General features: G+C 45.8%; 1 protein-coding gene across 1 annotated transcript in view; it reads right to left on the bottom strand.

The window, feature by feature from the left end:
* Positions 1-21,024, bottom strand: part of LOC141141030 (exportin-5-like) — a 60,516-nt gene that overhangs the window by 26,766 nt on the left and 12,726 nt on the right. The window contains exons 4-16 of the mRNA XM_073628689.1: positions 19,237-19,374; positions 18,935-19,117; positions 18,787-18,813; positions 18,150-18,335; positions 17,831-17,907; positions 16,618-16,720; positions 16,448-16,531; positions 16,229-16,354; positions 5,513-5,603; positions 4,850-4,978; positions 4,590-4,705; positions 3,909-4,064; positions 3,374-3,409 (exon numbers count right to left, since the gene is read on the bottom strand). Coding sequence (XP_073484790.1) covers positions 3,374-3,409; positions 3,909-4,064; positions 4,590-4,705; positions 4,850-4,978; positions 5,513-5,603; positions 16,229-16,354; positions 16,448-16,531; positions 16,618-16,720; positions 17,831-17,907; positions 18,150-18,335; positions 18,787-18,813; positions 18,935-19,117; positions 19,237-19,374 — 1,452 coding nt within the window. The remainder of the gene's footprint in view (positions 1-3,373; positions 3,410-3,908; positions 4,065-4,589; positions 4,706-4,849; positions 4,979-5,512; positions 5,604-16,228; positions 16,355-16,447; positions 16,532-16,617; positions 16,721-17,830; positions 17,908-18,149; positions 18,336-18,786; positions 18,814-18,934; positions 19,118-19,236; positions 19,375-21,024) is intronic.

Below are 21,024 nucleotides of genomic sequence, written 5' to 3'. Positions count from 1 at the left end.
GGGTCTGAATACTTTCCGTCCCCACTGTGTGTATATATATATATATGTATATATATATATATATATATATATATATATATATATATATATATATATATATATATATATATATATATATATATATATATATATATATATATATATATATATATATATAGTGCCGCTGATTTAGCCGTGGTCCTGACAGTTTCCACTGCCACATCTGCTAAGTATGCAACAGCCTTGCTTATTATCTCTAGAGAGTCGGTGACTTCTTTGGAATTACTCTCTCCAGCAACATGTCCGGAGAGCCTGCCCAGCAAAGCAACCACATTTCTTGCTACGCAGGCAGACGCCAAGGCAGGAGCAATGGCTGCCACATTGGCATCCCTTGCTCTTCGCAGTAGCGTTTCAGCCCTTCTGTCCATTTGGTCTTTAATGTTAAAAGACAAATCAGATTTCTTAGAGACCTGTGACAGGGCTGAATCTAATTTGGGGTTCTTGAAGAACTTCTCCTCTTCTTCCCCAAAGGGAAACCTCCTCTTCAAAGTTTTGAGCTTAAGGACCTTTCTCTCCGGGTCCTTCCACTCTCTCAAAATTACCTCAGAGTTTGATGAACTGGGAAATACCTTGGACTGAGGTTTACCCAACCCCCTGTACATCTTATCCCGGGCTGTCGCCTTAACTGGAAGTTCCGGGATATCCTCAGAGGCATAGATCGCCCTGAGTAACTGCCCCAGGTCCTCCACGGGAAAAAAAGGTGTCTATTACATCTAGGACAATCACTATCCTGGCTCTCAGAATCTGAGTTTTCCCCCTCCTCTAATGAGCTTTCATCTGACTCCTCCGGATCCTTAAACTCATCTACTCCCAAAGTGAAAGAGGGAGGGGGGGGGGGGGGGGCTCTGCAGGGTTTTCGGACTTCTGTCGGATGTACCTTCTCTAAAGGACAGAGTTTCTCTGCCACGAGTGCTAGTCCCCTCTTTAGATGCTATAACTGTCTTCAGAGATTGGAGCGTAGAAAGCATTTCTGACTGTACTTTAAGGAAGTCCCTCATAACCTGTGAGGTTTCCTTTCCCGGCAATGTATGCATCTGTAACAAAAAGGGTTTACATGATCTTGTGGGAGCTTTTCATTGCAATACCCACACCTTTTTATTTTAGGGGGAGGAGGGTTTTTGCCCTTAGCCTTGTGGGCCCCTTGAGCAGATCCACTGGGTTCTAAGGAGACAAAAAAGACAAGACAAAACACTTTAACAGTCTGTACACTCTCTCTCCTGCCCCCCCACTCACAAGGGGTGTGGGTAAGACCCCTCTGCCAGAGGACGACTCTCCACCGTGGCCTCCTCCTGGGTTGTAGGCACCGCTGTGTCCTCCTCTCTTTCCATTCCTGGTCCCTGCTGGTTCCGTTCCAAGGAGCCCTGCTGTGAGGATCCAGAAGGTGTGAGGGGCGTGTGGGACCTCCGCCTGACTCCACCGGATTCTTATGGCCAGGACGCCGCTGATCAGCACCATTTTGCTGGCGTCCCACCGTCGGAAGGAGCGTTTTGGCCTCTAGTGTCTACGGATCCGCCATTCTGGCGTAGACCGGAAAAAGAAGTGATGCCACTCAGAAACGGAAGCGGCACCATCTTGCTCCACCCGGTCAGGACACTCACTCCTATCCCAGGAGTGTTTCCAGCATTCCCTATAAAGCCGCAGTTGCTGGAAACAGCCGCGACCTGGACTCCAGCTGACCCTCCGGCCCCCATGCACCTGGTCTGGGTGGAAAGCAAGGGAGGTGGTATGTGCCCACAGGAGCTCCGGGATACCCCTCTGTGCCCGGGAGGCTCCTTGCCAGTGAGGTCTGGAGACTGGCTAGCCACTCCAGAACCTTAATGTGCTTCTTCTTGAGCTACTCCTTTGTTGCTTTGGCCATGTATTTTGGGTCTTTGTCATGCTGGAATTCCCATCCACGACCCATTTTCAATGCCCTGGCTGAGGGAAGGAGGTACTCACCCAAGATTTGATCATACATGGCCCCGTCCATGGTCCCTTTGATGCGGTGAAGTTGCCCTGTCCCCTTAGCAGAAAAACACTCCCAAAGCATAACGTTTCCACCTGCATGTTTGACGGTGGGGATGGTGTTCTTGGGGTCATAGGCAGCATTCCGCCAAACACTGAGTTGAATTGATGCCAAAAAGCTTGATTTTGGTCTCATCTGACCACAACACTTTCACCCAGTTCTCCTCCAAATCATTCAGATGTTCATTAGCAAACTTCAGACAGGCCTGTAAATGTGCTTTCTTAAGCAGGGGGACCTTGCGGGCACTGTAGGATTTCAGTCCTTCACGTGCTACCAATTGTTTTCTTGGTGACTATGGTCCCAGCTGCCTTGAGATCATTGACAAGATTCTTCTATGTAGTTCTGGGCTGATTCCTCACCGTTCTCATAATCATCGAAACTCCACAAAGTGAGATCTTGCATGGAGCCCCAGACCGAGGGAGATTGACAGTTATTCTTGTTTTTCTTTCATTTGCGAATAATTGCACCAACTGTTGTCACCCTCTCACCAAGCTGATCGATGATGGTCTTGTAGACCCATTCCAGCCTTGTCTACAATTTTGTCCCTGACATCCTTGAACAGCTCTTTGGTCTTGGCCATGGAGGAGAGATTGAAATCTGATTGTTTCTGTGGCCAGGTGTCTTTTATACAAGTAACGAGCTGAGATTAGGAGCACTCCCTTTATAAAAGAGTGCTCCTAATCTCAGCTCGTTACCTCTATAGAAGACACCTGGGAGCCAGAAATCTTGCTAAGTGATAGATCAAATACTTATTTCGCTCATTAAAATGCAAATCAATGTATAACTTTTTAGAAATGCATTTTTCTATATATTTTTGTTGTTATTCTGTCTCTCACTGTTAAAATAAACCGACCATTAAAATTATAGACTGATCATTTCTTTGCCCACTGACAAACATACAAAAATCAGCAGGGGATCAAATACTCCCCCCCCCCCCTCCCCACTGTATATAGGCTCTGATCCCTGTCTGTAGCTTGCTGATTGTTACCTTGTAGAAATATTTACCAGTCATAGTAGTCTGTATAATAACAAATCTCTATGCATTTTTTAATGAGCTGAAATGTCCAAAATGCTCCAGGTAGCCTGAGACCACAAGAGCTTTACCTAGGGTTTTAGTCTCTTAAGGGAGCAGAAGTATTTTTATAGCAAATAATAATAATAATAATAATATCTGGCAATGCAGACAGAATCCTAATGTTTGTCGTGAAGTTTGAATTTTAATAAGAGATCCATAAATCTGACCCATAAAAAAATGACCTGTTCATCTCTATCTGCAGACTGTATATAACATCAGAGCACAATATAATCAGAATTTTAAATGATCATTACCTTATTATTCAGCTCAAAGGTGACGGCGGAGAAAAGCTGTGAACATGAGAGAGGACGGGGTTAATCACAAGAATTTTAAAAAGAAATCCCTCCATTCATGAAGTTTAATCTGCTTATATGTGTGTGTATCATGAATACAGAGGATGCGGGTGAATGATATTACTTTGTAGCACAGAAGCAAAGTGCCATATAAACTTCCAGCTAGTCTGACTCTAGAGAGCTCCACATTCTGCCTGCACCTGGGAAATATGAAATGCACACACATTTTAAAAGAAACCTGACATAAGAAAAACAGATTGCTGAAATCTCCTTGTGAAAATGCAATTTGCCTGGCTGTCATATTAATACAACAGCTTCAATCACTTGAGTCTGAAAAAGGAATACAGATAAAGAGTTAGGACTTTATCCCAAGCTTATATTTGCTGCACTCTGGTTCCAGGACTATGCAGCCAGGCAAACAGCATGGTGAAAATGGGGGGAGATGGATCGCAGTTCAGAAAAGGTGGGGAGAGTCATATGACAAGAATGCACTCACCTTGGTCAGAATGCTAGGCATGAAACCGTTCATATAGCGCACAAAGGGGAAGAGTGCGGAGAGGTTGGTGAGGAGGCAGGACAGGATCAGTGGGTCCTTGGTCTGATAGCTGAGCACAATTTGGAGAAGCTCTACACCCTGACTGACAGGCAGATCCTGGGAGAAGAGATGGAACAGAGGATAGAAAACCAAAAAAGTCAGAGCTTCAGCTTTTTTTGCTATTTACCTCCCCAGCCTCAGGGTCAGACTCCCTGGTGCACCCAATCCTGAGGGTCAGACTCCCTGGTGCACCCAATCCTGAGGGTCAGACTCCCTGGTGCACCCAATCCTGAGGGTCAGACTCCCTGGTGCACCCAATCCTGAGGGTCAGACTCCCTGGTGCACCCAATCCTGAGGGTCAGACTCCCTGGTGCACCCAATCCTGAGGGTCAGACTCCCTGGTGCACCCAATCCTGAGGGTCAGACTCCCTGGTGCACCCAATCCTGAGGGTCAGACTCCCTGGTGCACCCAATCCTGAGGGTCAGACTCCCTGGTGCACCCAATCCTGAGGGTCAGACTCCCTGGTGCACCCAATCCTGAGGGTCAGACTCCCTGGTGCACCCAATCCTGAGGGTCAAATTCCCTGGTGCACCCAATCCTGAGGCTGTAAGCTGCGTACAAGGACCCGACAGTAATCTCACCTCTTTCCGGAGCACTCGTACAACCTGGTTGAAGACACACTCGCAGAAAAACGTCATGGCTTCCCACTGAATGTATGAGGGTGACAAGAGGGTGCACAGTCCTTCTCCAGCCTTGGCTGCAATACAAAACACAAATGTCACCATCCACAGCTGGTGAGATGTAAGGGATCACAGAGTATATCCATGTGTGGATCTACACATGGCTCACACATAGTGACCAGCAACAAACACACCACACATCTCTGGTGTTTACTACTTACAGCTATTTGGTCCCGGGTCCAGTGGAGCAGAAAGCTGGAACTGAAGCCATTCAGCAGCCATGTGAAAGCTGGCGTGAGGATTCAAACGACACGCCCTTCTCATTACATCCCCCATCATTGCTTTGAAATCTGAGTCACAAAACAGGGAAAACTACAGCTAAATCCAACAAGGAGACAAGAAACTTTATGAACTATGGAAATCCCCCCACATCTCACTATTCCCAACCCACTCATTGACCAACCACTATTCCCCCTCTACTAACTGGAGCAGAAAGGACCACTACTACCCCCCCCACAGTCCAGAGGACAAACAAAATCCCATTATCCCCACTTCTTCACCTGCTCTCTCCTAATGATGGGGGGAGGTCATCTCCCCTCTACAAACTTGGGAGCAGCACTATTCCCTCTATTGACAGGAGCAGAAAGGACACCCCACTAATCACCCTTTACTGACTGGTGCAGAAAAGACAACCCACCTTTACTGACTGGTGCAGAAAGGACACGTCACTAAGCCACCTTTGCTGACGGGAGCAGAAAGGACATCCCACTAAGCCACCTTTACTGTCTGAAGCAGAAAGGACACCTCACTAACCCACTTTTGCTGACGGGAGCAGAAAGGACTGCCCACTAACCCAAGACAGAGTGATAACACATTTCACTCACAGTTGAAGAAAGTTACAAAGTCCTCATCACTATCAAAGTCGAGTTGGGAATATTCACAGCTGGGACTGTTGCTCTTGGAAGGGAATCCCACCTGGAAAAGAGTTTAAATTGGGGCTGTTAGAAAACACACAAAAGAAGGTTCCTCCTAACCTCTACAACTGAAACACATGGGAGGAACTGCTGAATAATAAGATTTTTATAACAGCTTACCTGTAAAATCCTTTTCTTGGAGTACATCACGGGACACGGAGCAGCCATAGTAATTACTATGTGGGTTATAGGCCACCTTCAGCTGATGGACACTGGCACACCCAAGACACGAAGTCCCTCCCATACAGGGAGTACCTCAGTTTTTGTAGCAAAGCTATATATATATATATATATATATATATATATATATATATATATATATATATATATATATACATATATACACACACACACACACACACACACACACACACAGACATATATATATATCTCTATCTATCTCAAGAGGGGAGGGACCTCTGTGTCCTGTGATGTACTCCAAGAAAAGGATTTTACAGGTAAGCGGTTATAAAAATCTTATTTTCTTTATCTTACATCACGGGACACAGAGCAGCCATAGTAATTACTATGTGGGATGTCCCAAAGCAATGCCATCTGAGTGGAGAGAGACGCAGAAAAAAAAGCAGGCCGCCATCAGACGTGAGGAGCTATACTGCTGCAATCAGCACACTGCGCCCAAAGGCAGCATCCTCATGCCCTTTCACATCCACCTGATAGAATCTGGTGAATGTATGGACTGAAGACCAAGTTGCAGCCTTGCAAATCTGAGTCATGGAAGCTTGGTGATGCACTGCCCAAGAAGCACTTACTGCTCTTCTAGCGTGCCCCCTTGGTGATTGATGTAGGCCACTGCCGTTGCAGTGTCGGATTGAATCCTGACGGGACAATCCCGCAACCTGGACGTTCAGGCCCTCAGAGCCAGGCGTGCTGCCCAAATCTCTAGGATGTTGACGGGCAAGGCTTTCTCGGCTTTGGACCATTTCCCTTGTACCGCAGCCTCCTCTAGGACTGCTACCCAGCCTGACATCCGTCGTTACAATCTTCCAAGTAACTGGCATGGAGAATTTCCCCTTTTGCAAATTCTTGGATATCAACCACCAAACTGAGGCTCTGGCGAACTCTTGGGGCCAGGATACATTGGAAAATCCAAAGCTTGGACTTTGTTCCAAGCCGACAGGATACTGTTTTGCAACAGTCTTGAATGAAATTGGGCATAGGGGACTGCTTCGAATGAAGCCACCATCTTCCCTTAACAACCTCATGCAGAGGAGAATGGAAGGATTCTTCCTCACCTTGACCCTCTAGACCAGCTCCCTTATAGCGCTGACCTTTGAGGTAAAAACACTTCTTTTTTTTTCGGCTGTGTCTATGACCAGACCCAAGTACTTCAGCCATTTTACTGGATGCAAGGCTGATTTTTCTATTTTGAGAATCCAACCCAGGAGTTCCAGATACTTGACCGTGCTGAACACATTATGGTCTAAGTGATCTATCGACTGATCTACTAGCAGTAGGTTGTTCAGATATGCCATTACTGCTATACCCTGGGCTCTTAGCCTTGCTAAAAGCGGGGCTAGAACCTTAGTAAAACACCCAGGGTGCGGTAGCTAACCCAAAGGGCAGGGCCACAAACTGGAAGTGGAGGTGCTCTACTGTGAACCGCAGGAATTTTTGGTGAGCGGGGAAAATGGGCACATGCAGATATGCATCCTTGATGACTATTCACGCTAAAAACTCTACCCCGCGTAGGGTGGAGACCACTGACCGGTTTGACTCCATGCGAAAAAAGCGGATGTTTAGGAACTGGTTTAGGTCCTTGAGGTCTAGAATGGGCCTGACATCTCCATTCGGTTTTGGTACCGTGAAGAGATTTGAATAATAGCCCATACCCTGCTCTTCCGTGGGAATTTTTATGATTACACCCCGAGACATCAATCGGTCGAGTGCCCGAAACAAAGATTTCCTTTTCTTTGGATCTTAGGGAACGTTTGATTTCAGAAAATTGGGACGGTGGAAACTCTTGAAACTCCAGCTTGTAGCCTAGAGATACTACGGAGATGACCCATCTGTCCTGGATCTCTTCCCGTCAAGCCTCTGAAAACTGCAGAAGCCGTCCCCCCACCTGATCGAGCGGGGGCGCCCCTTCATAAGGAGGCCTTGGGACTTTGCTTTGTAGGCTTTTGCCCCCAGGGATTCTTTTGCCCCAAGGTTTGGCCTTGAAGTTTACCTCTTGAACCTGAAGGCGGAGGACGTTGCGACTGCCTAGAGGCTGTCGCCCCTGGTCCTAGAGAGGATGCACATTTAAAGGGAAGTACGTCTACCTTTCCTTTTTAACCGGTAAAAGGGTACTTTTACCACTAGAAATCTTCTGGATGTATTTGTCCAAATAACCCCCGAACAGCCGCTCCCCATGAAAGGGGAACCCCGCCAGCAGTTTCTTGCATGGTGATTCGGCCGACCAGTGCTTTAGCCACAGACTTCTGCGCATCTGTACTAGCAAGAGAGCAAGGCATAATGCTTGATGAATGGAATCTTTAACCGCTTCCCGACCGCCTCACGCAGGAACACTGCGGAAGAAGGGCACGTACAGGCAGGTTAACATACCTGTACGTTGCCCTTTAAGAGGCGGCTTGCGGACGCGCATGCCCGCCGGGAGAAAGGCAAGCTGATCCTTCAAGACCTTCTGCACTGAGCATCATCACTGGCAAGCATGGTAAGTAAACACCTGGTATGTTTAGACTTTTACACCCTCTAGTGGCAAAAGACAGGCAAGACAACTACCCAAAATAGGAAGAAATCCATATAGTGAACCACGTGTTCCCTAGGATTATCTTCACTTACCTTTCCCGCCGCAGGATACTGCTAGAGACCAGACAGACCCAATCTTCACCCATCACGGCGGGCCAAGTCATAACAGACCTTCAGGGACTGGGTCCCCACCCTACGGGGACCTCTTTCCTGGACCTGTATAGCACCCTGCCAGAAAACCTTTAGGTATTCAGAAGAAAGACCAAAGTGCTGGATTCCAGGGTCCAGCTCTCAAAGGAGAAGCATTACAGGCAAAACCTTGTCATCCTTCCTCGGGTACCATCCCTTGGCCTCTTCATGGCACCTTGAATGGATCCGGTTGCATAGCTCCTTGACCCAGTAAGGATCCTGTAGCGGAGCTTTCTTTAGCACTTCTTTATCCGTGACCAACACCTTAGACACTGGCGAAAAAACTGAGGTACTCCTTGTATAGAAGGGGTTATATAGGGAGTGTGCCAGTGTCCTGAAGGTGGCCTATAACCCACATAGTAATTACTATGGCTGCTCTGTGACCCGCGATGTACAATAAAGAAACCAAAAATGTGTATTGGAGGACAATAGAATGCTATAATCTGACTTTGGGTCACAGGAGATCGAAAGTAAGGGTTCTCTTGTAATCCCAAGTCAGATTATAGCAGTCTCTTGCTCGGCTGACAGCAGGTGACAGCTGCGCCCATCTTTCCCCATTTCCAAGCCTAGCACTCCAGTAAGCATGTGAGCAGCAGAGATGAGTGGCGACTGAAGGTCACTGCTCTCCGCTTCAAGCGGACTGAGCGATCAGCAGTCATGTGATACAGCTTTCTGCCTGTACCTTCATAAGGGCAGGCAGTTACATAAGTCCAGGAAGATCAACAGCACCCTCGCAGTTCACTAAAAACTACAAGCTGCTGCAATGGCAGACGGTACTTGCAGTCTAATGATGTTGCACTGCGGCAGATTAGCTTGGCTGTGCGAATCGTCATCATTGTACGTCGGGCGCGTAGATGGTGATGTGGGCGCATGCCCATTCGCTAGCGGGGGAGCCAACCAGCAGGTTCGATGGCCACCCGCGATCGCTCCAGAGAGACAGAACAGGGATCTGCCAGTGTAAACAAACAGATCCCCGTTCTGTCAGTGGAGTAGAGTGAGATTGTCTGTTCCAAGTGATTAGGAACAGTGATCTCTCTCCTCCTCCAGTCAGCCCAGCCCCCATACAGTTAGAAACACCTCCCAGGGAACACATTTAACCCCATGATCACCACTAGTGTTAACCCCTTCCCTGCCCGTGTTATTTAAAAAAAAAAAAATTTGTAGACGCAAAAACTTTTGCGCAAACCAATCAATATACGCTAACTGGGATTTTTTACCAAAAATATGTAGAATACATTGGCCTAAACTGAGGAAGAAATTTGTTTTTTTACTTTTTTTTTGTGGATATTATAGCAAAAAGTAAATAGTCCCCCCCCCCCCCCCCCCCCCTAAATAGTCACTTTTTTTTTGTTTATAGCGCAAAAAATAAAAACCGCAGAGGTAATCAAATACCACCAAAAAAAAGCTCTATTTGTGGGAAAAAAAAAGGACATCAGTTTTGTTTGGGTACAACATCGTACGACCGCGCAATTGTCATTTAAAGTGACGCAGTGCCGTATAGAAAAAAATGGCCTGGTCAGGAAGGGGGTAAATCCTTCCAGGGCTGAAGTGGTTAAAGATTAGGCTACCCTTATACAAAAAAAAAAAAAAAAAAAAAAAAAAAAAAAAAGGAAGGAAGGACATACATATGTCACTATAGCAAACAGAATAGTGGAATGCATTAAAAAAGGGATTAACTCCAGAGATAAAGTGATAATTCTTCCACTCTACAAGACTCTGGTCCGGCCGCACCTGGAGTATGCTGTCCAGTTCTGGGCACCAGTCCTCAGGAAGGATGAAATGGAGCGAGTACAAAGAAGGGCAACAAAGCTAATAAAGGGTCTGGAGGATATTAGTTATGAGGAAAGGTTGTGAGCACTGAACTTATTCTCTCTGGAGAAGAGACGCTTGAGAGGGGATATGGTTTCAATTTACAAATACTGTACTGGTGACCCCACAGGGAGAAAACTTTTTCGCGGAAGGGAGTTTAACAAGAAACGTGGCCACTCCTTAAAATTAGAAGAAAAGAGGTTTCACCTTAAACTACGTAGAGGGTTCTTTACTGTAAGAGCGGCAAGGATGTGGAATTCCCTTCCACAGGCGGTGGTCTCAGCAGGGGGCACCCAGATAAGCATTTTTTCCTCCTAGAAAGTTCTCAACACTTTAGCCTATGGAGGAAAAATTTACTAAAAAGTGGGGTATACCAGCAATTGATGCTGCTTTATCCTGTGAATAAAAAAGTTTGACTTGTCCGGTAGACAACGCTCAAATGCTTAGGGATCCAACTGATAAAAAAATTGGAATTCCTGTTAAACATTTTGTCTTTGGCAGCTCAACCTGCAGTGGCGGCAATTGGGGTATGTCAGTCCTTGAGAGACCAGTTGTGAGAGGTGCTCAAGGTTATCCCTCATCAGCAGGCCTAGGATTTAGCTGAGCTGCCAGGGGCTTTGTGTTTTGCAATTGACGCCATGAGAGATTCTATTCTTCAGACCTCTTGCCTTACGCTTGGGTTGGTGCACAAGCGTAGAATCTTAAGGTTGAAAAGTTGGTCAACCGAAGTGCCATGCAAAAAGCTCCTGGCCGATTTTCATTTCCGCGGTGAAAGGCTGTTTGGGGATGATTTGGACAAAATATATCCAAAAGATATCAAGTGGAAAAAGTACCCTTTTGCCAGTTAAGAAAAGGAGTAAACGTCCTTCATTTAAACTGGCTCCTTCTCTAGGGCCAGGGGCATCACCCTTCAGGCAGTTGCGACGGCCTCCGTCAGGTTCCAGAGGTAAACCTCAGAGTCAACCCCAGGGAAAAAGAAGTCCCGGGGGAGGAAACCTACAAGACAGAACACTAAAGCCTCTTTATAAAGAGGCGCCACCGCTCGCTCGAGTGGGGGGGAAGACTTCTGCAGTTCTCCAGGGTCTGGCAGGAGGAGTTTCGAGACAGATGGGTAGTCTCCACAATAGTTCTAGGTTACAAACTAGAGTTCTGAGAATTCCCGTCTCCTCAGGTCAAACGTCCCCAAAGATCCAGAGAAAAAGAAGTCTCTCTTTCAAGCATTAAGGCCCATACACACGACGGGACTTTTTGACAAACATGCAAATTACCTGTTTCAAGGCAACATCGGACCGTAATCGTTATACCTTGGGTCCTCAATCTGGCTAGAAGAGGAGCCAGAACCTTGTACTCGAGGTGTAGCAGCTAGATCAGAAAGCAGAGCTACACACTGAAAAAGATGTTCCACTTTGAAAGAAAATAGGCATATGGAGATATGCATCTTCATGCAAAAAGGGGGAGATTATATTTAACAACTGAATTTTAGATTTTTAAGATCTAGAAAGTCCATTTGGATTTAACAAAATCCCAATCTCTGCTCTTACATGGGGCCACCATGAACACTTTTGCCAAAAGATGGACCAATGCTAGTGAAAAAGATTTCTTTTTTCTCTGGATCCCTAGGAACTTTGATCTGAGACAACGAGGAGACGGAAACTCTTGGAACTCCAGTTTCTACGATGGAGCTATTGAAGAAGTCCCTCACTGGTCTTGACATTCCTTCTGCCAGATCCCTGAGAACTGTAGAAGAATTCTCCCTATTGTGCAAGCGGGGGCACCTCCTCATAAGCAGGCTACAGTATCTTGTAGGCTTCCCCCCTCAAGACCTCTTTTGTCCCTGGGGTTAACCCTTTGAACCTGACGGTGGAGGCCGTCGTCCCCGGGGAACATAAGGAGTTTTGAAACAAAAAACACATTTACTCCTTCACTTAAAAAGGCAAAAAGAGCATCTTTCTTTTGCTAGAAATTCTTTGGAAACATCCAAAATATCCCCAGATAGCGGTCTTGCCGCAAAAGGGAAGACTAGCCAGGAGCTCCTTGCATGAAGCTTAGCGAAGGCGCAATCTATCATAGCAACTATTGCAAACCTAAAGCTGCCTCCTGGACCCGCTGAGCAGGATAAATGGCGCGGAAAGCCTGGAAGCCGCCGGGTAGCGCGGCATGCCGTTTTTTTCAGTGCTTCTTCCTCTTGAAGAGGAGTAGCAAATAGCACAAGTGGGGGCATCTGGTGGGGAGGAAACCCCCCCTAGACTTACCGGGGGTCTGCTGCTGCTGCTGGAGGAAATGGAAGCTGCTTCTCCGGATACATCGTGAGCTCTCTGGAGGAAGCGTGAGAAGGTACAGTCAGGTCCATAAATATTGGGACATTGACACAGTTCTAATCTTTTTGGCTCTATACACCACCACAATGAATATGAAATGAAACAAACAAGATGTGCTTTAACTGCAGACTTTCAGCTTTAATTTGAGGGTATTTACATCCAAATCAGGTGAACGGTGTAGGATTTACAACAGTTTGTATATGTGCCTCCCACTTTTTAAGGGACCAAAAGTAATGGGACAGATTAACAATCATCCATCAAACTTTCATTTTTTAATACTTGGTTGCAGATCCTTTGCAGTCAATTAAAGCCAAGTCTGGAATGCATAGACATCACCAGACTCTGGGTTTCATCCCTGGTGATGCTCTGCCAGGCCTCTACTGTAACTGTCTTCAGTTCTTGCTTGTTCTTGGGGCGTTTTGTCTTCAGCAAGTGAAATGCATGCTCTATCGGATTCAGGTCAGGTGATTGACTTGGCCATTGCATATCATTCCACTTCTTTCCCTTAAAAATCTCTTTGGTTGCTTTCGCAGTATGCTTCGTGTCATTGTCCATCTGCACTGTGAAGCGCGTCCAATGAGTTCTGAAGCATTTTGGTTTACATCTTGTGGTGAACCCTCTGTATTCACTCTGGTGAAGTCTTCTCTTTATTGTTGACTTTGACACACATACACCTACCTCCTGGAGAGTGTCTTGATCTGGCCAACTGTGTGAAGGGTGTTTTATTCACCAGGGAAAGAATTCCTCGGTCATCCACTACAGTTGTTTTCCGTGGTCTTCCGGGTGTTTTGGTGTTGCTGAGCTCACCGGTGCGTTCTTTTTTAAGGATGTTCCAACAGTTGATTTGGCCACACCTAATTTTTTTGCTCTCTCTCTGATGGGTTTGTTTTGTTTTTTCAGCCTAATGATGGCTTGCTTCACTGATAGTGACAGCTCTTTGGATCTCATTTGAGAGTTGACAGCAGATTCCAAATGCAAATAGCACACTTTAAATGAACTCTGGACCTTTTTTATGCTCCTTGTAAATGGGATAATGAGGAATAACACACACCTGGCCATGGAACAGCTGAGCAGCCAATTGTCCCTTTACTTTTGGTCCCTTAAAAAGTGGGAGGCACATATACAAACTGTTGTAATTCCTACACCGTTCACCTGATTTGGATGTAAATACCCTCACATTAAAGCTGAAAGTCTGCAGTTAAAGCACATCTTGTTTGTTTCATTTCAAATGCATTGTGGTGGTGTATAGAGCCAAAAAGATTAGAATTGTGTCTATTTCCCAATATTTATGAAACTGACTATGTGCACTATACAGCCTCCAGTGGTGACACAGACATGACAACATTTACTAACTTAAAGGAGACATTCATAAGAAAATTAAAAATGTCTTAGAAAAACTCCACTTACCTTTCCCACCACACAGTTTTCTGTGGTAAAACCAACAGACCCAATCTTCACCCTTCACGGTGGGTTCCGTTAAACCTTCAGGAGCCGGGAATCCTCGAGAAAACCCACAATCCTGGACCTGTAATAGCACCACCACCAGTAAAACTTTATGGCCTTACTACCAAAAGTACTGGATCCCGGGGTCCAGCTCTCTAAAAAGAGAAGCGTTACAGGCAAAACCTTGTTTTCTCAGATACGAGGCACGGGTACCATTCAGTTCGGCCTAAGAGACACTTTGAATGGATCAGGCTGCATGGCTAGCCTAAGAGCTCAGCACACCACATCTTCACTCATGACCAACACCTTAGACACTGGCGAAAAAACTGAGATACTCCCAGTAGTGGGAGGGGTTATATAGGGAGTTCACTTTTTATCTTAGGGCGTGCCAGTGTCCATCACCTGGAGGAGGCCTATAATCCACATAGTAACAACTATGGCTCTGTGTCCCGTGATGTACGATAAGAAAAGCATGTGCCATGCATATCGGCAATCTTCATTCCAGGGATAGAGAATTGGTAGGCAGACTACTTGAGTCGCTAGCAGTTGTTCCCGGGGGAATGGTCCCTTCACCCTGAAATCTTCCTGGCTATATGCCAAAGATTGGGGTCCCAGATGTAGATCTGTTTGCATCCAGGTTCAACCACAAAGTCGACAACCTTGTGTCAAGAACAAGGGATCCACTCTCATACAGAACAGATGCGTTGGTGACCCCGTGGATCAGTTCTCACTGATTTATGCATTCCCTCCTATTCTGCTGCTACCATGGCGTCTTCGCAGGATCAAGCGGGAAAGGAAGTCGGTGTGGTTCTTGTGGCCCAGAAGATCTTAGTATGCAGAGATTTTAAAGATGTAAAGACCCACCACGTCCAGACCTACTCTTGCAGGGACCAGTGTTCCAGCCTACCTTACAAGCGCTAAATTTAACGGTTTGGCTATTGAAACCCACAGTCTTAAGAATCGTGGGCTTTCAGGCTCAGCGATATCTACCTTGATTAATGCAAGGAAACCAGCTTCCAGAGTCATTTATTATAGAGTCTAGAGGGCATGTTTCCTGGTGTGAATCCAGGGGTTGGCATCCTAGAAAGTATGTTACAGGTAGAATCCTTGCCTTTCTGCAAATAGGATTAGAGATGCTTGAGTACCATCAAAGGCCAGGTCTCTGCCTTATCAGTATTGTTCCAAGGACCACTTGCTTCACATTCCTTGGCCCGTAGTTTTATACAGGGGGTAAGGCGACTTAATCCGCCGGTTAGGTCACCCTTGAAACCTTGGGACTTGAATTTAGTTTTGTCGGCATTACAAAAACAGCCCTTTGAGCCGAAACGACATACTCCCTTGATCCTTTTGACAAGGAAGTTCGTTTTTCTGGTTGCCATATCTTCTGCAAGGTATCAGAGTTGGCTGCTCTTTCTTGTTAAGAGCCATATTTAATTATTCACAAGGAGGTATTGCGTCCTAGCTTTCTGCTGAAGGTGGTTCAGGTTTTCATCTAAACCAGGATATTGTTCTACCTTCATTTTTTCCAGAACTTTGTTCTATGGAAGAAAAGTCGCTACATTCTCTTGATGTAGTGAGAGCGGTCAAAGTCTATTTAAAAGGCGACTGCTCAGATTCGAAAAACAGAGTTTTGTTTGTGTTGCCTGAAGGTTCTAGAAAAGGACAGGCAGCGTCGAAATCTACTATTTCTAAGTGGATCCGGCAAGTAATTGTTCAAGCTTATGGTTTGAAGAGGAAGGTTCTACCTTTTAAATGAAAGCGCACTCCACCAGGGCTGTTAGTGCTTCGTGGGCAGTGCATCATCAAGCCTCCATGGCTCAAATCTGCAAGGCTGCAACTAGGTCTTTAGTCCATACGTTAACCAGATTCTATCAGGTGGATATAAAAAGGCATGAGGATCTCGCCTTTGGGCGCAGTGTGCTGCAGGCAGCAGTATAGGTCCTCAGGTCTGATGGCAATCTACTTTTGTTTGTGTCTCCCTCCTCTCAGATAGCATTGCTCTGAGACATCCCATATAGTTATTACTGTGGCTCTGTGTCCCGTGATGTACTTCAAGAAAAGGATTTTACAGGCAAGCTATTATAAAATCCTATTTTTTCAACCTCACCTATGTAACTATACAGATTTTAGAGGAAGAAAGTTCCTGTCCAGAGCTCACCCTGGCTGCGTTGCTCATAGAAACTCGCAGGAATTCTGGGACCATGGCCTGGAGAGCGTGGTCCTTCGATAATATATCGTGTCTGAAGAGAGACCCCCACGTCATCATGGTGGAAGATTTCAGAAACTATTAAAAAAATAAATAAATAAATATTATCACCATAGCCTTTCCAAATTGTGCGCAGTTGAGAGACATTCGGCTTGAGCGGCTATTGCTCACCTGGCTGGGATGCGACGTAAAATCCAGTAAAGATTTCAGGTATTTGTCGAAAGTCATCGGTATCTCGATCTTATTCTCAGGAGACTGGGAGGAAAGAAGAGGAGGTGGAGGATTAGGAGGATCTGGGTTCAATAAGTGAAAAGTCACAAAGACAAATGTGCAATTCTTACTGCCGTCAGGGCGCACAGCTGACTGCCCAGTGCGGACACCACTTGACAAAGCCTCTTCAGGAAAATGTAGCGCTTCTCCTGTAAGCCTTCCCCGTGGGCCTTCCTGGCGAGGAGACAAAGAAGGAAACATGTCAGAGCAGGGAAGGGGTGTGGCCTATATATGCTTTTGGGGACAATTGGATCGAGACTTTGGATTTACTTTATTCTGCTTACATTTTGCCTTAAAGTGGTTGTATACCCCAATTTTTCATTTTTACCTACAGGTAAGCCTATAATAAGGCTTACCTGTATGTAAAATTAATATCTCCTAAACCTGTACGGTTTAGGAGATATTCCCTTTGCATGCAGCCGCTAATGTCAGTGGCGCATGTGCTCTGAATGCCTGGCAGACGCTGCCGGGAAGAAGACTCCCACGCGCCGGAGCCCGGAAGAAACGCAGAGGGCAAGATGTCAGCTCCCTCGGCGTGGACCGGGTTGCGATACGGGGGCTTCGTTCTAAAGTAAGTATTTCATAATGAGCTAGTATGCGGTGCATACTAGCTCATTATGCCTTTGCTTTGCAGGGGTTTTTTTTTCCTTTTTAGATGTGCGGGTATACAACCGCTTTAACTGGTTCCTTCTTCCCCTCTCATCAACACGCCATCATTTTTTGAATATAATCCTGTTTTCAACAAGCACTTCAGCTCCAGCAGATTTACCCCCCTACCTGACCAGGCCATTTTTTTTTTTGCGATACGGCACTGCGTTGCGTGCGACGCTGTACCAAAATAAAATGTATGTCCTTTTTTTCCCCCACTAATAGAGCTTTCTTTTGGTGGTATTTGATCACCTCTGCGCTATAAACCAAAAAAGACCGACAAACTTTAAACTTTTTTTTGCTATAAAAACATCCAATAAAAAAAAAAAAAATATATCAAATGTCTTCATCAATTTAGGCCAATATTTATTCTGCTACTCGTTTAAATCCCAATAAGTGTATATTGATTGTAGACACTATAACTTTTGTGCAAACCAAACTATGGATAGATTCATGGAATTTTGTTTTTTTATATTTTTTACTAGTAAAGGCAGCGATCAGCGATTTTTTAGCGGGGCTGCGACATTGCGGCGGACAAATCTGACACTTTTTGTGTGTGTGTGTGTGTGTGTGTGTGTAGGTGTAGTAGTACAGGGAGTGTATGTATATAGTAGTAGTGATTGAGTTGATACTCACTGGGCAGCCGTCATGATACAGTGCATGGGACTGTCTGCAAACAGGTTGAGAAGAGGTGCTCGGTCCTCCAACTTGCCCTGTGTAAAGAACAATCACTCATTTTACTGTACAATTCTTTGTTCACAATAAATCAAAGCCCCCAGGACCAACACAGGACAGTCACTGGAAATCTGGTAGACAATTTTCTAACTTTTACCTGCGGGAAGTATAATACCCGGCACCCCTCAGACTCTTTTCATGATGTATGATGGAATATCTGCACTTACTGTAAAGGGATAGGTCGTATAGAGTCCATAGCGGGCATGGAACATCCTCTTACCTTCCTGCTGACAGCGATGAGCAGACACTCTGCTGCCTCCACCTGCAGATCCTCCTCAGCCAGCAGCAGGCACAACATCTGCAGCAGCTTACAGTCCTGTGCAGTAATATGACTGATTGATACCCAATCAATGTATCCTGCCAGCGTGTTCAGAGTTGCCAACGCCACCCGGCACAGTCCCTGGCACTGAAACAACATTGGACACATAAGAACAGCAATGGGGGAGGGAGGGCAGCAATAACAAAGGGGAGCAACACAGAAAAAAAAAAAAAAAAGGGGGTTCAGAGATAGTAGGGAAGGTTGACAGGTGATGAAGGGGCAGGGCGATGAAAAGTGAGAGGGGGGGGGGGACAAGGGGCAAAGCGGGTGGGGGACAAGGCGATGAAAAGAGGGTGGGGACAAGGCGATGAAAGAGGGTGGGGGACAAGGGGCAGGGCGATCAAAGGAGAGGTGGGGAGGAAGGCGAGGGAGCAGTTAAGAGATGTGGGCCAGTGATAGAAGGAACGTAGGAGGGCAGGTGATAGAAGAGAGAGGGGCCAGAGGATGGAATGGAAGGGAGGAAAGGGAGACATCTGCGTGAAGTCAATCAGCTTGGATGGGCACACAGGTGATGGTATCCTTTGCAGGCTGTCCTCACCTTGTCCTTCTGTGTGGGGTCTCCTTTCTGCAATAAACACACAGAACATGAGAGATGAGGAAGAAATCTCATTTTTATCTGAAATGTTTAGTTTTCAGGTAAATCCTTCAATATAAAAATATGACATGCAAATTTCTAGCAAACATACCAGCTGCTGATAGTGGTGCACGCTGTCTGCCAGGATTCCCAGCATGAAGGTGAAGAGCTTGTCCATGTTTTGTGTCATAGTAGTCTGGATGTCCCTCCGCCGCTGGGTGGGAAGAGTCTGAAAGGTCACCACGTCTTCTGCCAGTCGCAAGAGGATGAACATGACCAGCTCTGTTTGCACTTCCTGCAGAAATAATATGGGGGTGTCACACACAAAGGCCCATGTTTTCCAACCCCAGTCTTCCAATGGACAGAACTATGAGCACATACAGAAGGGACTGAAGACACATTTAGGCTCTTTACCCCATTCTTGGTGAGAGTGTCCAGCTCGTTCAGCATGTTCGGCCAGTGCTGAGGCCATTCCCGCTTTATCATCTCCACCACAATCCTGGCCAGCACATCCTTGATGTGGCCTTCTTCTTCCAGGATGGGGCGAATGCCCTGCAGATGATATAAAGTGTCAAGCTCAGAGTGAAACTGCTTTACTCGATACAAGTAAGGACTCAGGCCATTCAAGTTTCTCCACCCCAAACTCGCTCATCCAGGTCTTTATGGACCTTGCTTTGTGCACTGGTGTGCAGTCATATTTGAACAGGAAGAGGCCATCCCCAAACTGTTCCCACAAAGTTGGGAGCATGAAATTGTCCAAAATGTCTTGGTATGCTGACCCCTTAAGAGTTCCTTCACTGGAACTAAGGGCCAAGCCCAACCCCTGAAAAACAACCCCCACATCCTAATCCCCTCCTCACCAAATGATTTGGACCAGTGCACAAAGCAAGGTCCATAAAGACATGGATAAGCGCGTATTGGGGTGGAGGAACTTGACTGACCTCAACCCGATAGAACACCGTTGGAATGAATTAAAGCGGAATCCGCAAGCCAGGCCTTCTCATCCAACATCAGTGCTTGACCTCACAAATGCTCTTCTGGAAGAATGGTCAAACATTCCCATAGAATCAATCCTAAACCTTGTGGACAGTCTTCCAAGAAGAGTTGAAGCTGTTATAGCTGCAAAGGGTGGGCCAACTCAATATTGAATATATAAAACCTTGTGAGCTGCTATGCAAATTCAGAAAAGCTCCCTGCACTACCCACAATTCCTAAACATGTGAATGAACAAGATATAGCAAAATAAGTGCAGCGCTGAATAAAACATAAGAATATCCAATTAGGATATAAAGTGCACAATTATAAATTAAAAGTGCAATATGCAAAAATTCTCCTCAAAGTGTCCTTATATGAATAAAGCAATAGGATTTGAAATAAAGATTGGAGACGAGTTCACGGACAGCAATAAGGAGGCACTATATTAAAAGGTGATCAATGTGACTGAGCTCATGGGCAGTGTATAAGGAGGAGGAATATCAGAAGGAGCATTCCAGAGGACTGATTATTCTCAAAGGCGCATTTACAAAGCCTACAAGGTGAGGGAGCACAAGGATTTTGAGTATATACACACACAGAGGTGGATGAGTGTGGAGAGAATTTTTTCCATTTCATTGTTTCCATTATTCACAAAATGGACAGGCACTTTGTCTTCACTACCGTTTGATCCATACAAGTGCACATAGCACTTTATTTCAAATCATATTGTAGGACTCCTATAAAAGGACACTTTGTGGAGAATTTTTACATATTGCACTTTAATTTAGAATTGTTTATACCAGGGATAGGCAACCTTTTGAGCACAGTGTCCCGAAAAATGTTTTCAAAGAAAATGATCGTGTCGATTTTCACACTCTCAATCACGAAAAGATTTTTATAAAGTAAACGCTGTAAACTACTTGATTAGTAGTGAGAAATTAACATCCTGCACTCTCACGCCTCAGATCAGCCCCAATTCCTGCAACTCCACAACCTCAGATCACTGTCCCCCCTGCTCATCTGCCCCACCACTGTAACCCCTTGCTCATCTGCCCCACCACTGTACCTCCCTGCACATCTGCTCCACCGCCGTACCCTCATGCTCTTTTGTCTCACCGCTGAACCATCTTCTCATCTGTCCTAACACTGAACTTATCTGCTCATCTGCCCCACGACTATACCTCCTCCTGCACATCTGTCCCACTGCTCTTCTTCTCCACCACTGTA

The sequence above is a fragment of the Aquarana catesbeiana genome, linkage group LG04 (assembly GCF_042186555.1).
Source record: "Aquarana catesbeiana isolate 2022-GZ linkage group LG04, ASM4218655v1, whole genome shotgun sequence".
In the NCBI taxonomy this organism is placed as follows: domain Eukaryota; kingdom Metazoa; phylum Chordata; class Amphibia; order Anura; family Ranidae; genus Aquarana; species Aquarana catesbeiana.
This window is presented reverse-complemented; position numbering and strand designations above follow the sequence as displayed.